This window comes from Oncorhynchus nerka, linkage group LG7 (genome assembly GCF_034236695.1).
Source record: "Oncorhynchus nerka isolate Pitt River linkage group LG7, Oner_Uvic_2.0, whole genome shotgun sequence".
NCBI lineage: Eukaryota > Metazoa > Chordata > Actinopteri > Salmoniformes > Salmonidae > Oncorhynchus > Oncorhynchus nerka.
The window spans coordinates 39,212,273-39,228,913 of NC_088402.1; the positions used below are offsets into that span (position 1 = coordinate 39,212,273).

A 16,641-nucleotide genomic window follows, 5' to 3' on the forward strand; every position below is an offset into this window, starting at 1 on the left:
GAGGCCCATTAAAAACCAACCAACCCCCCCCTCTCTTTCCTCCATCCATTTCTTTCTCTCCCTCTACCTTTTGCTCCCCTCCTCCCCCCTCTGCAGAGGCCATAGTGGACCCGTCCAACGTGGGCGTGGTGGCGGGGGCTATCATCGGCAGCCTGCTGGCCCTTCTGCTGGTCAGCGCGCTGATTGCCGTCCTGGTGACCCGCAGTCGCCGGCAACGGCGCGGCTACCCCGGCAACGGAGAGCCAGGCCCCTACGGGAACAAAGCCCGCCTCTTCGGCGGAGCTGGCAACAAGAATGGAGGCACTGGGCTCAACATCAATGGGCCCATCTATACGTACCGCGAGAGTGACCCCGGAGCACTGGCCAAGGTTAACGACTTCCACGGCCCGCCAGGCTCCAACCCCACCGCCCACGACATCCTGCTGAGCAGCGAAATGGATGAGGCGGAGCGCAGGAAGTTCGACGCACTCGACGGCAGCCTGGAGGAGGAAGAGGAGCGCTATGACAGCTTCAGCGTGGGCATGGCGCCAGCCTATCACATCCACCGGCGCGACGACGAGATGGGAGGGGTCAGCATTTACCTGGATGACGACATGGAGTCACAGCGGGACGGGTCGGTCATCTCTCGGACTGCCATCTACGTCTAGAGAGGGACGGTCAACCAACAGGGTCCAGGAGGGAGAGCTGAGGACAGGGAGGAGAGTTCAACACCAACCTCCAACCACCTGTCTGGAATGATCCCATCAACCACCCTTCCCCTGCTTACTCTAGAGACATGCTTCGCTTATGATTATTTTCTATTAAAAGAAATCACCACAGAAACAAAACAAGGAGTTGAAACGGTTCTGTAACTGATGGACAAGCAGAGGGATGACTTGAGGGCGCTGCTGAATGACTAGACGTCTCGAAGTCAGTCAGTCAGACTTTTTCTTGGTAAGGAAACGTACCGTTCAATGTCACCTTCATGGGAAAACTTTAGACGCATTCGTAGATGGTCACACTAGTTCTATAACCACTGCTACTGCTTCGAGATGTCCTCCGGGGAACCGCGGTGTGGAGGGCAAGGAACAAAGCTGTGACTTGCTTAATGTGCATCATCACAGGCATTCATACACAGCGTTATGTAATGGTCTTTGTATTGTCAAGATGTTTGGGCCTTAAGGGCCTCGTTGAAGCACGTTCGGTTTTAATGACTATTAGGCGAGGTTCTTCCCACCAACTTAGTTTCCAACTTTATTTTCATGCACTTTTCCTTCTTTCTAATGGCTTTGTGATTCTTTGTGATCAGCGGATCAGCTGGCACCGTCCGAGGTGTGCTAGCCTACCATGCTTAGGGTCCAAAACCAGCGTGTCTAGTTTGCCTAGGGACAGATAACAGACCCACTGACAGATGGACAGGCACACCCATCTCTAACTGGGCCTCCTGCTCTGCCTGTCAGTTTGACCAATTAGACGGGAGCACCCTCCATTTCCCCGGCAAGTCGATCAATGCGCCGTCTTTTTAATGGCAACGAGATGTTTCGCTGCCGACGCTCGAGGATCAGAGGCAGAGGCGGAATATTTCCCTCTCTGTTTTTACCAGAACAAGCTGTTCCTTCCCCGCATGTTTAATTCAGGAGTGGAAGAAGCATAAAAGTGTTGCGCGTTACCTTGTGCGGAGGGATAAGAGAGAGAGGCTGGTATTGAGTACTTGTGCGATTTAATCCAGTTAAACCAAGCTGCACATAGGGCTGAAATGACGATATTTTGCTCCCGAATACAGTAGGAATTATGAGGTGGTATGAGGTAGACCGTCTATGATCAATTATCTACTTAGTCTTAGAAATATTATTTTTTATTTTAGCAGGGCGGAATACTTAGTAGAGTATTTATATTTGTCATTTTTTTGCTGCGTCTCTGTGTAATCTCTTCTGGCCTTCTGGCCTTCTAAGGGGGCAGTAACACATTAAATATGCCTGTGACTGTGTGTGGGGGTATTTCTGACCATGTGCAAGGCCCATTAGTTCTAAGCCTTGCCGGCATATGTGTTTTTGAGTTCTGAGTGGACCGAATTTGACTCTCTGCCAGACCTGGAACGAGGGTAAGGAGCTAACCCCACCCGCAGTATGTTCCACTGTCGGATTAGCGGCGTACACTTTAAAGCAGCGGCCGCGTGTGGGTGTGCTGACGAGTGTGTCAATTGTGCAAGGGTGTGTGTAGCGTGATTGAACAGATTTGTGTCGGCGAGTGGATTTTGCGTTGTGTGTGTGTGTGTGTGTGTGTGTATATCCCACACGCTGATTCACCGCGTAATAGCTCAATATTATGCAGGAGTTGTTTTTGCATAATTTCATACATATGGATTGCTAAGCCTATCCTGATTTTATCTCGGGAGTCATTCATCACTCATTTCATGCACAGTAACCTCACTGATGAAGGGGTTGGGGGACGGTGATAGGAAACTGCTTAGCACGAGGACCCGCATGGACATGAATATTTCACTGGCGGAGCTGGAGTGACTCAAAGGGCCTTTGGAGTGGTCTCCTGTGCCACCCCTTGACAGATGGAAACTTGATTGGGTATTGGTATCCGGGCCGCTGCTCTGAAAATATTGTGTTTGACTCCTCCTCCTTTGCCTTTTTTTATCACAGATTCATATCACATTATCAGATCATCACCACTGTGTCCAAATGAACGGTTTGTCTTCCTTATGATGTTTTGTGCGAATGGATATAAGCATTTTAACAGTCTTATGTGAAGTGTTGGTTGTGTATTTGTTGATGTAAAAAAAAAAAATCATTTAATGAAGTAAGTGTGTATTTATCTTCGAGGCTTCCGATAAGAAATGTTATTTAGAAGTGCTGTGTAGATTATGGTAAATTGGTCCATTAACACAGACTACTATTATGGGAATTGGTTGCAAAATAACCAATGAATACAAATGACCTTACTGTAATTACATGTGTGTCAATGCATGTATCTTGTAGCCTACTGGTACATTATATTATCGAGGGCCTTGAACTCTAAGCTGCTCTCACCATCTTCTCCACACACACTCTCTCTCTCTCTTTCTTCCACAGATAAACTCACGTGAGAGCATATAATCACCCTCTCTCAAGATCTGTTTCACCCATAGAATGCACGCACACACACACACACACACACCTACACACACACACACACACACACACAAATATCTTTCCCCGACCTGACACACACCTTGAGTGCAATGCCTCCCATTAGCAGGGGCAAGCTTGTTCCTCGTTGGGCTCCATCATCATTCTCCATCTTGCTATTAAGATGAACAGAGAGAGAGAACATCTCTCTCTACAGAGGCTTAAAACCTTTAATTCCCCATTTCCCTGTTTTTAAGAAGTAAACCCAGCACCAATTTCACATGAAATAAAAAGTTACGTTTCTGGGATGAAATTACTCTCCCTGTCTAAGGGCAGTGGTGGTGGTCATTTTAAAAAGCCTAATGGGTCACGACAGCCTACAATTCATGCTCGACTCTAAACTAAAGACAACCAAACAAAGCCTTAAATTCACAATTCCACCACATGCAGTATTCCCCGTGTCCCTCGTGTACATAGTATAAATAAATCGAACATAACATGCAACAAGCATGACTAATTGATGTGGTCATGTTAGCCCAGTTGCTGGCATAATAAGATATTCAATTTTTTCGGCTAAATTCTACAGTGGGGTATGTTTTTTTTCTTCTTTTCTTGAGCACAATATTGACGGGATTATGACCTGGAGAATATGACTAATATTAAAATGCTCCTATATTCCCAGATGTTTGTCTCTCACTACAAGCTGCTAGTATAACGATGTTCTCTGTATCGCCATCTGACATTGTGGGTGTTTCGTTCCAGTTTGTCCTGTCACATTTATTTTTGTATTCTAGTGTTATTAAAGTATGATGGGTTTCTAAATATGATTTGAGTCTTGTGTGTGACGTTCCGACAGCGTAGTGGTCCGTCTGTGAATTTGATTGTCTATGTAGCATGCATATCGACAATGTTTTGCTTTAGCCCTTGCGGTTATTAGGTCTGCCTCGATATAGAACTGAAACGATTGTAATTACTACACCGGTGGAGGTTCCTCAGAGGAAGGAGAGAAGGATCATCCTCAGTGAATTTCAGAAAAACAAAATAGTGAAACAAAAAGTTTTCCTTTTTAGATTAAACTAAATATATTCACGTGACCAAATAATTTATTAATACACACCGTTTTGCAATGAAGGTCTACAGTAGCCTCAGCAGCACTCTGCAGGGTAGCGCCATGGTTTAGCCAGAGGACAGCTAGCTTCCATCCTCCTCTGGGTACATGGACTTCAATACAAAACCTAGGAGGCTCATGGTTCTCACCTCCTTCCATAGACTTACACAGTAATTATGACAACTTACAGAGGACATCCTCCAACCGATCAGACCTCTTGCTGCATGAACTGGCATGTTGTCCACTCAATCAAAGGATCAGAGAATGAATCGAGTACTGAAAGCTACAGCTAACTAGCACTGCAGTGCATTACATGTGGTGAGTAGTCGACTCTGAGAGAAAGACTAGTTGAACAGTTTTGAACAAGAGCGGGAGAGAGAGCTAGCTATATTTCATAGTATATATTATTTTCACTTTCACTTACTTAGCTAGTGTCAAATGCAGCTAGATCGTTTAGCCTACTCAAACACCCGGCTCTAACCGAGAGGGAGGCTATGGCTGTTTGACACTGGAACTCTCCCAAGTAAAGGTAAGCTTTTGGCTTTATTCATTTATAGCCACCTGGGCTCGCTGGTGTAACTGCTAAACTGATTGTTGCTGATCACACTGTTCTGCATGATTGTAGCGGGTTTACTAACGCCTTAGTTCTAGTAGTATAGCCTATGTTGACTATAACCCGACAACGATGTAGGCTGTGTGTAGCAGTCATGGTATGAAGGTTTGGCTTTAAAAGCTTATTTTTCGCCTGGTCACAGACAGTGGATGTGTTCTGCACTGAAGTCCACAAGCGAAGGGAAAATGTGAGCGGAGGAGAGCACAGACGAGAGAAGGAATTATCTATAGATATTACACAACGAGCTGTTTGTGTGTGTCTGGTATGAAAGTGAACTGTTTGTGTGTGATCAGCGATGTATTCATTGTGCCGATTCTGTTGAAAAAAAAAGAAGAAGTTTCTTAAACGGTAACGAACAAAACGGGGATAAACATATCTGAATTTGTCCAATAGAAACTCTTGTTTGCAACCGTTGGACTAATGATTACACCCTAGATCAGCTAGATGCAGGCAAGACTGCAAGGTGGTATTGAATGTGTCACTGTTACCATTATTACTCAATCCTCTCGACCTGTGCACCTACGTTGGGCTAGTTTGTAGCGACCTCATGATGGGCACAGGGAAAATGAGAGTCATGTAGTAGCCTAAACCTATCAATGTTACATAGAGCCGGGTGAATGGAGTATGAAAAGTCATCCAATATGCTGTAATAGTAATAAGGCCATGTTCATAAAAAAATAATCATCCTCCCTCATCTTAAACGGCACCAACCGCCACTGTATTACACAGAGAACTGTCTGTTCTTTATGTTACATTTATCACATTGTTCCACAACATCCCTATCTAGACCAGTGTAATTACCCAGAGTGCTAGAGATACCATAGGGTTATTGATGTGTAACGATCCTATAATAAACGTAGCGTAACCATCATGCCAAGACTACTGATGACAACGAGCAGTTTCTCAAGTAGATGCATTGATGGGTTCCCTGAATGAGTTGTTTATAACAAGTGGGCTGGATGGTGTTATTTTTAATGTTGGCTACAGTTCCAAATTATATTGATGGACTTAAATAATGTGTCTTATTCAGACAAACCTGTGGTACTACATTGCCACAACATCCTTGACTGTAGTCTGAGAGAGATCGTTTATGGTCCTCCTGAGGCCACTTTAGGTCCTCGTCTGTCGCCTTGACTACGCCTCTTTGCGGGACTCTGTCAAACCCTTTCTTCATTCAGACCTTTTAACCTTGTTGACCTAATGCAGGCGATTGTGACATGAATGGCATAGTTTCAGTTAAGGGAACGGTAGTGAAAATAATAACCTTTTTGAAGATCTCTGGACATCAGGGTTCTCCAACTTGCCCCAGGGTTCTCCAACTGGCCCCAGGGTTCTCCAATTTGGCCCCAAAATAGAAAGACTCATGTGATCATATGCAAACGTAAGCAAGGTTTTAGAATATTTGACTATAACATAATTGATCTCTTTGGTCTTTTTGCAGTCTGCAAATGATTTGTAATTAATTATGGTCTGGCCCACGACCATCCGCTCAACAAAAAATGGTCCCGTGGCTGAATCTAGCTGATGATCCCTGCTGTACACGGTGTGGAATAATAGTTTCCGAAAGTCAACCTACCTCAAGTCTGCTGGCATGTAAAGGCTTTGAAAGGTTAGATATTGTGAATGACAAGCAACAAACAATTACCTCAGACAATCTACAATCTTTGGGTGTCAACTGACAAGGTGGAAGGATAGCAATTGTTTTTGGCGGGGCACACAGGCTGAATGTTAAATAATGCACCAGGGTGCATAACGATTGAACTAGACCTCTTTTTATTTATTTTTTAAGTAATGGAATGTAGTTTTTCAAAATTGTGTAATCAGGTAGAGCTGACACGCACAAACAATGTGTTTGCATATTATTTGATTAGTTCCACGCTGTTTTGAACAGTGACTGAGATTTCTTTCCTCACGAGACCTATGTGTTAGAGAATGTGAATTGTTATGGATTTTGTAGGTCACCGTCTATGCTAATTATTTTCTTCATTAGAAAATACCCTTTATCCCCCGGTATGAATGGAAGACAGGCATGTCTGAATTCCCAGGCATGTAAAAATTCCATGCCAAATTAGAAATGAATTATAAATTATATTGAAACTGAGATACAAAAACTGTAAAATAAACAGCCTAACACATTCTCCCATGGCATTACTTGTGGAATGTCATTGTATATACTAAGTAGACCATACAATTGCACTGGAATGCTGAATGCCGGGAATATTTTAAATAATTTTCCTTGACTCGCCAATAAGTTTCTCGCCCACATGACCTGTAGTTCGTTATTTACCTTTGGGGTTGGGACCGTAGCCAGAGGATGGCAGGGCTAGCAGAAACGCTTGACAGTCTACTAAGTTCGGGTCTGCCGGCAGCTTGCCTGCCTACAATATATCGACAGGCCACTAATGACTCTGGCTGGCCAGTATTAATGGACCGGCAGGGCTGTGGACGGCCGCAGGGGGCCTTTCATTGAGCCCTGTGTGGACCGCCCTGGAGCCTAGCTGCTCTGCTCTCACCTTTCCCGCGCCACTCAGGCTGAATGGATTGACATAGATTGTCAGATAAATGGCCTAAAGCGTCTTTTCTCCAGGTCAGTCTCTCAGCGGGATGGACAGATGAACAGGATTTGCTCACTGGTTGACTAGTTCGCCGCCTCCTGAATGTTCTCTCAGTTTCTCATCAGAAACGGTCACATTTGTGTCTGTGTGGCACGTTTTTGCTGTCAGTTGTCACAGCACCTGAGAGCTCAAATCAAAATCAAGTAACATTTTATTTGTAACATGCTTTGTAAACAACAAGTGTAGACGAACAGTGAAATGTTTACTTTCGGGTCCTTTTCCAACGATGCAGTAAATATATGGTGACACGAGGAATAAATACACAGTGAATACCAATAACGAGTAAAAATAACATGGCTATATACACTGAGTGTACAAAACATTAGGAACACCTTCCTAATATTGTGTTGCACCCCTTTGGCCCTTAGAACAGCCTCAATTCGTTTGTGCACGGTCTCCACAAGGTGTCAAGAGTTCCTGGCCCATGGTGACTCCAATGCTTCCCACAGTTGTCAAGTTGTCCTTTGGGTGGTGGACTTTTCTAGATACACGCGGGAAACTGTGGAGCGTGAAAAACCCTGCAGACACACTAACCGGTGCGCCTGGCACCTACTACCATACCCCGTTCAAAAGCACTTAAATACTTTGTCTTCCCCATTCACCCATTGAATGGTACACATACACAATCCATGTCTCAATTGTTTCAAGGCTTGAAAAATCTACACTGATTTGAAGTGGATTTAACTGGTGACATGAATAAGGGCTCATAGCTTTCACCTGGTCAGTGTCATGGAAAGTGTTCCTAATGTTTTGTACACTCAGTATTTTTGGCAGAAGTTTTATCCAAATCGACTTACAGGAGCAAGTAAGGTTACGGTCCTTGATCAAGGGCACATCGGCAGATTTTTTTTCACCTAGTTGGCTTGGGGATTCAAACCAGCGACCTTTTGGGTTACTGGCCCAACATTCTTAACCGCTAGGCTTCCTGCTGCCCTATACAGGGACTACCAGTACCAAGTCGATGTGCAGGGGTACGAGGTCATTCTAAAAACAGCAGCTGCCAGGAAAAGCCTACAGTAATGTGTGATACCTGTGTGAAAGATCCCATGTCCCTCGCTGTTTTTGTGAAATTAAAATAAGCCTTGTGACTTCATCAGCAGTGGATTTCACATTTTGCAGGTGTGGCGTCTTACGCGTGAACCTGCGCATGAGGGAAAACTCCGAGCGAGCTTACCTCGCTGAAGCACCTTTTGATAAGGCAAATGTAGCAACAGGATTCAATGTGTTTCCTGGGGTGCTATGGCTTACCATCTGACCTGGAATCAGCCTCCACTAACCTCTCACAGTGGTTACCTGTCAGTATCTGAGGTGATGTGGGTGAAGCTAATTGATCCTAGGACTGTGGGTAATGGACAGTCCAGTGATAGCTTTCCAGCTGATCTGGAATCAGCATTTACCAACCACCCACAAAGTGGTCACCTGTCGGTATGTGGTGTTACGCGGTCTACAGTAGCTAATCCTAACTGATCCCAAGGCAGTGGGTAATGGGTAGCACTGGCTCGCTAGCTACAATGACATGGTTCGGAACAGAGAAGCAAGGAAGTGACACTGAGACAGGGAGAGGAAGTTGACCGTGGGCACTTGGAGACTGGACATGTCATTTTTGGTTCGGCTCTCTGCACAGCGGTGACAAAAGCCAAAGGGTGGGAGATACCAAACGGCTGCTCTCTTTCTCTTCTCTCTCTGGCTTGAAAAGATAAGACCGACACCCCTGAAACGCACCACTGCACCATCGCTTCTCTGGTGCCTATCGTTCCCTGCGAAATGATGGTCAGAGCACCAGTTATCGAAACCTTTTTTATGTTGGCTGTGAAGTGATAGTCATGCTCAGTGCTGCACCAATGCTCACAGCAATATAATGTCTAGAGGGCTTTAAACTCACTACCATTTCATATATGTTTTCTCCTCCGTCCAGTACACTATCTTAAGCTCACGATTCAATTTTATATTATTTAAAGGGGGCAATCTGCTTTTGCTGATATCTTCAGAAAGTATTCATACCCCCCCCCCGGACTTGATTGGACTCTCTGGCCAATTTAAATTGTTTGGACATGATTTTTTAGAAAGAAACACACCTGTCTATATAAGGTCCCACAGTTGACAGTGTACAGTATGTCAGAGCAGAAACTATACCATGAAGTCCAAGGAACTGTCTGTAGATTCGCTGAGAGCGAATTGTGATGAGGCGTATACAGTGCCTTCGGACCGTTTTCAGACGCAGTCACCTTTTCCACATTTTGTTACCTTAGTCTTATTCTAGAATTGTTTCAATATTTTTGTTCTAAACACAATACCCCATAATGACAAAGAAAAAACAGTTTTTTTAATACATTTTTGGTCATTTATTAAAATAACATATGCAGCACTCCATCGCTCTCCTTCTTGGTCAAATAGCCCTTACACAGCCTGGAGGTGTGTTGGGTCATTGTCCTGTTGAAAAACAAGTGATAGTCCCACTAAGCGCAAACCAGATGGGATGGCGTTTCACTGCAGAATACTGTGGTAGCCATGCTGTTTACTTGTGCCTTGAATTCAAAATAAATCACAGACAGTGTCACCAGCAAATCACCCCCACACCATAACACCTCTTCCTCCATGCTTTATGGTGGGAAATACACATGCGGAGATCATCCGTTCACCCACACCTCGTCTCAAAAAACACTGCGTTTGGAACTAAAAATGTCCAATTTAGACTACAGACCAAGGGACACATTTCCACCAGTCTAATGTCCATGTGTTTCTTGGCCCAAGTCTCTCTTCTTCTTATTGGTGTCCTTTAGTAGTGTCATCAAGGCAAAGGGTGGCTATTTGAAGACTGTGAAATCAGGCATTCATGGTCAAATTGCTGCAAAGAAGTTTTATCCAAATCGACTTACAGGAGCAAGTAAGGTTACGGTCCTTTTTAGCCCATTTACTTGGGCTCCAGTTCTGAGGCTGGTAACTAATGAACTTATTCTCTGCAGCAGAGATCTCTGGGTCTTCCATTCCTGTGGTGGTCCTCATGAGCCAGTTTCATCGTAGCGCTTGATGGTTTTTGCGACTGCACTTGAAAAAAAAGTTACAGTTCTTGACATGTTCTGTATTGACTGACCTTCATATCTTAAAGTAATGATGGACTGTTGTTTCTCTTTGCTTATTTGAGCTGTTCTTGCCATGATATGGACTTGGTTTTTTACCAAATAGGGCTATCTCCTGTATACCCCTTACCTTGTCACAACACAATTGATTGGATCCAATGCATTAAGAAGGAAAGACATGCCACAAATGAACTTTTAACAAGGCACACCTGTTAATTGAAATGCATTCCAGGTGACTACCGCATGAAGATGGTTGAGAGAATGCCAAGCGTGTGCAAAACTGTCATCAAGGCAAAGGGTGGCTATTTGAAGACTCTAAAATATATTGATTTGTTTAACACTTTGTTTTGGTAACTACATGATTCCATATGTGTTATTTCATAGTTTTGATGTCTTCACTATTATTCTACAATGTAGAAAATAGTCAAAGTAAAGAAAAACCTTTGAATGAGTAGGTGTTCTAAAACATTTGACCGATAGTGTACGCTAAAAGTTTGGGGTCACTTAGAAATGTACTTGTTTTTGAAAGAAAAAGCCATATCTCAGACTGGCCAATAAAAAGATGGGCAAAAGAACACAGACACTGGACAGAGAATGGCCTCGAAGGCCATTATCCCGGAGTCGCCTCTTCACTGTTGACGTTGAGACGGGTGTTTTGTGGGTACTATTTATTAATGAAGCTGCCAGTTGAGGAATTGTGAGGCGTCTGTTTCTCAAACTAGACACCAATGTACTTGTCCTCTTGCTCAGTTGTGCACCGGGACCTCCCACTCCTCTTTCTATTCTGCTTAGAGCCAGTTTGCGCTGTTCTGTGAAGGGAGTACTACACAGCGCTGTACGAGATCTTCAGTTTTTTTGCAATTTCTTGCATGGAATAGCCTTCATTTGTCAGAACAAGAATAGACTGATGAGTTTCAGAAGAAAGGTCTTTGTTTTTGGCCATTTTGAGCCTGTAATCAAACCCACAAATGCTGATGCTCCAGATACTCAACTAGTCTAAAGAAGGCCAGTTTTATTACTTTTGAATCAGAACAACAGTTTTCAGCTGTGCTAACATAATTACAAAAGGGTTTTCTAATGATCAATTAGCCTTTTAAAATGATAAACTTGGATTCGCTAACACAACGTGCCATTGGAACACAGAAGTGATGGATGCTGAAAATGGGCCTCTGTACGCCAATGTAGATATTCCATAACAAATCTGCCGTTCCCAGCTACAATAGTCATTTACAACAACAACAATGTCTACACTGTATTTCTGATCCATTTGAATGTTATTTTAATGGACAAAAAGATGCTTTTCTTTCAAAAACAAGGCCATTTCTTAATGACCCCAAACGTTTGAACGGTGGGTGTATGTAAATTAGATATTTCAGTATTTCATTTTCAATACATATGCAAAAAGTTTAAAAAAAAAACATTTTAATACATTTGGAATTCAGGCTGTAACAACAATGTGGAATAAGTCAATGGGTATGAATACTTTCTGAAGGCACCGTTTATCCATTTTTGTACTTTTAAATGGATGATACATACAGTGAGGGAAAAAAGTATTTGATCCCCTGCTGATTTTGTACGTTTGCCCACTGACAAAGAAATCCAGAAAAACGCATGTCAAAAATGTTATAAATTGATTTGCATTTGAATGAGGGAAATAAGTATTTGACCCCTCTGCAAAACATGACTTAGTACTTGGTGGCAAAACCCTTGTTGGCAATCAGAGGTCAGATGTTTCTTGTAGTTTGCCACTAGCTTTGCTCACATCTCAGGAGGGATTTTGTCCCACTGCTCTTTGCAGATCTTCTCCAAGTCATTAAGGTTTCGAGGCTGACATTTGGCAACTCAAACCTTCAGCTCCCTCCACAGATTTTCTATGGGATTAAGGTCTGGAGACTGGCTAGGACACTCCAGGACCTTTAATGTGCTTCTTCTTGAGCCATTCCTTTGTTGCCTTGGCTGTGTGTTTTGGGTCCTTGTCATGCTGGAATACCCATCCATGACCCATTTTCAATGCCCTGGCTGAGAGAAAGAGGTTCTCACCCAAGATTTGACGGTACATGGCCCTGTCCATCGTCCCTTTGATGCGGTGAAGTTGTCCAGTCCCCTTAGCAGAAAAACACCCCCAAAGCAGAAAAACACCCCCAAAGCATAATGTTTCCACCTCCATGTTTGACGGAGGGGATGGTGTTCTTGGGGTGATAGGCAGCATTCCTCCTCCTCCAAACACGGCGAGTTGAGTTGATGCCAAAGAGCTCAATTTTGGTTTCATCTGACCACAACACTTTCACCCAGTTGTCCTCTGAATCATTCAGATGTTCATTGGAAAACTTCAGACGGGCATGTATATGTGCTTTCTTGAGCAGGGGGACCTTGCGGGCGCTGCAGGATTTCAGTCCTTCACGGCGTAGTGTTACCAAATGTTTTCTTGGTGACTATGGTCCCAGCTGTCTTGAGATCATTGACAAGATCCTCCCGTGTAGTTCAGGGCTGATTCCTCACCGTACTCATGATCATTGCAACTCCACAAGGTGAGATCTTGCATGGAGCCCCAGGCCGAGGGAGATTGACAGTTCTTGTGTTTCTTCCATTTGCGAATAATCGCACCAACTGTTGTCACCTTCTCACCAAGCTGCTTGGCGATGGTCTTGTAGCCCATTCCATCCTTGTGTAGGTCTACAATCTTGTCCTTGACATCCTTGGAGAGCTCTTTGGTCTTGGCCATGGTGGAGAGTTTGGAATCTGATTGATTGATTGCTTCTGTGGACAGGTGTCTTTTATACAGGTAACAAGCTGAGATTAGGAGCACTTCCTTTAAAAGTGTGCTCCTTATCTCAGCTCGTTACCTGTATAAAAGACACCTCGGAGCCAGAAATCCTTCTGATTGAGGGGGGGTCAAATAATGATTTCCCTCATTAAAATGCAAATCAATTTATAACATTTTTGACATAAGTTTCTCTGGATTTTTTTGTTGTTGTTATACTGTCTCTCGCTGTCTCTCTTTGTCAGTGGGCAAACGTACAAAATCAGCAGGGGATCAAGTACTTTTGTCCCTCACTGTATATCCATTTATTCTTGAAGAACATAACTTTATTAGGATCCACATTAGCTGATGCCATAATGTCAGCAAATCTTCCTGGGCTCCCAACACAGAACTAAAAAGAGATTGCAAACAATTACCATTTACAAAAAAGACATAACAATCATTTAACAAGTAGACATTAGAGAATGAAAAAGCTGACAGGTAATGCATTTAAACATTCAGTAGAATTTCGAGTAACACTAGTATCTCCCCAGTCATATGGTCGATCCAGTACTTATTGTTTTCTTGAAGGTGGATTTACTTTGTGCCTAAGAAATGTGAGTTCAGTGATGGCTCTATATAAAACTGTAGATGTGTCCTTGGTGGTATCAGATGCCTTGAATTTGCCTGTCTGGTTTGGTGGTTATGCTTGTTGCTAGTACACTGAGAAATACTGTAGTTTCTCGAAAAAATATAACACTCCTAAAGAACACTGGATAGTAATGTTAAACGGGAAGCTATGAGAGATTCTGGTGCATTTTTGGTTGACGCTAATTCGTGTAGAGCAATGAAGAGCTTGTCTGGCAGCCCTGTTTCGAGCGAGGTAGAGATTTTTAGTATTTTCTTTTTTTATATACGTGCCTCATGAGATTAGTTCAACTGTCTTAACCGATCAGAACTTGAATTATAAGCTTGTTATACTCTCCTGTTTGTTAACAATGTAAATGTAAACCCACCCTATCCCTGAGCTGTTTCCCAAAACAGTGGTGAGGTGCCACTTTATTGTTAGAACTGTTGAGTGCCCCTTTAAATCCACCGCCATGATGTTTTCTCCCCCTCCAGAACACTATATTTAGAGTACCATTACATTTATATTCTGTCCCCCAATTAACTTTCATTATTTATTCACCAAGCTATGTACAGAGTTTAGTTTCAAGCCGATTCTCCAGAGGCACAATGGTGCCGCACTCCATTCCCTCCACTTAAGTTTATGTCCCTCGCAAGCCTCCTGGGTCATCAGCCCATTGCTCCATCCGACAGACCACAATAACCCTGTTTCCGTGGCGTCACCTCAATCCAGTCATGGTTAATTGGTGTTCTTCGAATGGTTGGGAACAGAGATTGGCGACTCGCTCCACGGATGGAGCGCTATGCAACAGCGCCTCTGGTTCTCCAACATTCCGCTAGTCCTGTATGAGTTTTAGTATGTGTGAGGAAGGGGATATTCTTGCGCCTAAGAATAGATCTGTGAGACGGAAATGATTTTGATGCGAAGTGGAGGGTGTGTGCGCGATTGTGTGTGTGTGTGTTTATGTGTGTGTGTGGCTCCAGGCATTCTGCAGATAATTCCGTGTTTAATCCAGCACTTTCCCCGCCAGCAATGATTCCCAACAGGCAGCTCCCACTCCAGAGTTGCGCTAGATCATAACCAGGAGAAGAGATGGAGAGGAAAAAATGACTCGCTTCTGTACGTTCTGGGTTGATTTTCCATTGTAGGTTTTTTTCTTCTAATCATCATCTCTGCAGAGGGAATCAAAGATTGGTTGACTAGGGAGTGTGTGTGGAGGGGGGTTGCTGATTGATGTGTGTAGGTCTGTTTGTAGATTTGTGTGCGTGGGTGGGTGGATGATTGGGTGTGTGTGTGTGTATATAGGGTGTGTGTTTTGTCTCATTCTATGTATGTGTTGTACTGAACAGAACGTTTCTACAGTTTTGTGGGAATGCCTGTTTTATCATTTTAGATGTTTTTGTGGGAATGCCTTTGAATTTGTTGGTTCAACATCTTATCAGCTTCTAGAGAATCTGAGGATGAGTTTGAACAAAAACAGCTTGGATTGTTTACCCTATACCTTTCCATCAGAGAGCATCAAGAGAGAGAGGGAGAGCTTTTCCATTCCTTAAATATGTACCTACCAATTCAGTGCGTGGTGAAGAGCCACTCAACCCCTCTGTCCATTCTCATCTCTCATCTCTCTCTATCATCCATCTTTTCACCTGTCTTTCTCTCGCTCCTTTCTTTCGCTCCCTTCACCGCCTCTCCCTGTCAGCTTTCTCTGTGTTATCAGTCACTCTCACACTCGTCATTGTGCAGATCACCATATTGCTTCATATCTTGTCTTGCTCTCTCTCATTTTCTCCATCCATCCGTCGACCTCTTGAACACGCTCACTCACGTTCTCATCTTGAAGACTGGGGAAATTGAGGTATTGTCATGTCAGTCTATCCTCTCTCCATCTCCTCTCCATCTCTCATCCAGCCAACGGATCATGTCTCATTGTCAGGATCTTCACCCGGGATATCAGTTTAATTTGTCTTTCATCCCTCCCTCCATCTTCGTCTAGTCACTGCCTCTGCTATAATGGAGTCTCGTATCCACTTTCACATCACTCAATCCATATCGTCGATCTTTATTTGGTTAACTCACGGTACACGTGATTGTGGGAGTGTACACGCACGAATGTACAGTAAACACATAAATATTCATACACACATTCCCTCTTACTCTTCCTCTTCTCCATTTCATTACCTTTCTTCCTCTGTTTTCCCCATCGCTCTGTCTTGTGGACACATACGCCCACGCTGTCTCCCCCTCTCACCCAGCAGAATCACTAACAGAATCCAGTTTATCATGGCTACGCTTCTCAAGGCCTCTTCCCTCAGCACACATGGAGACATCTTGCCACTACCTCTCACCGTCTTTACCATCTTAATAAACGAGTCCATCCTATGACTCCCATCTCTCTATTCTTCCCTCCCTGCCGTTGACCCAGCTGTCACTCCTTCATTCTATCACCCGTCCAAGACTCCATCCATCCATCCTTCCGCTTGCGTTAGCCTGACGAGTAGAGACGGCGAGTCGAGCGTGGCTCACCTGCTCGGCCTGATTACACACTAAATCCTGAGTGGGCGGTTCGGCCCTGCGGTCTCAAAGCACTGACTGCTGGGTAATGGGCACCCATGTGGAGCCGCGCACCCAGGCGAATATCCATTAGAAGAATTGTCGGACCTTTTTGTATCTCGGTTTCATTGTCAATTCCTTCGTGGAGGAATTGGGTTATTGCTTTGTCTTTGTTTTAGGTACACAAACGCACATACATTGTATCTCTCTTACAT

General features: G+C 43.8%; 1 protein-coding gene across 2 annotated transcripts in view; it reads left to right on the forward strand.

Moving 5' to 3' along the window:
• Nucleotides 1-16,641, forward strand: part of LOC115131626 (poliovirus receptor-like) — an 80,193-nt gene that overhangs the window by 33,771 nt on the left and 29,781 nt on the right. The window contains exon 8 of one of the 2 annotated variants that reach the window (XM_029663474.2): nucleotides 97-3,922. The exons of the other annotated variant lie outside the window; for it this stretch is intronic. Coding sequence (XP_029519334.1) covers nucleotides 97-647 — 551 coding nt within the window. The 3' untranslated portion in view covers nucleotides 648-3,922. Of the gene's footprint in view, nucleotides 1-96; nucleotides 3,923-16,641 lie in introns of those variants that run through there. 2 annotated transcript variants of the gene reach the window in all.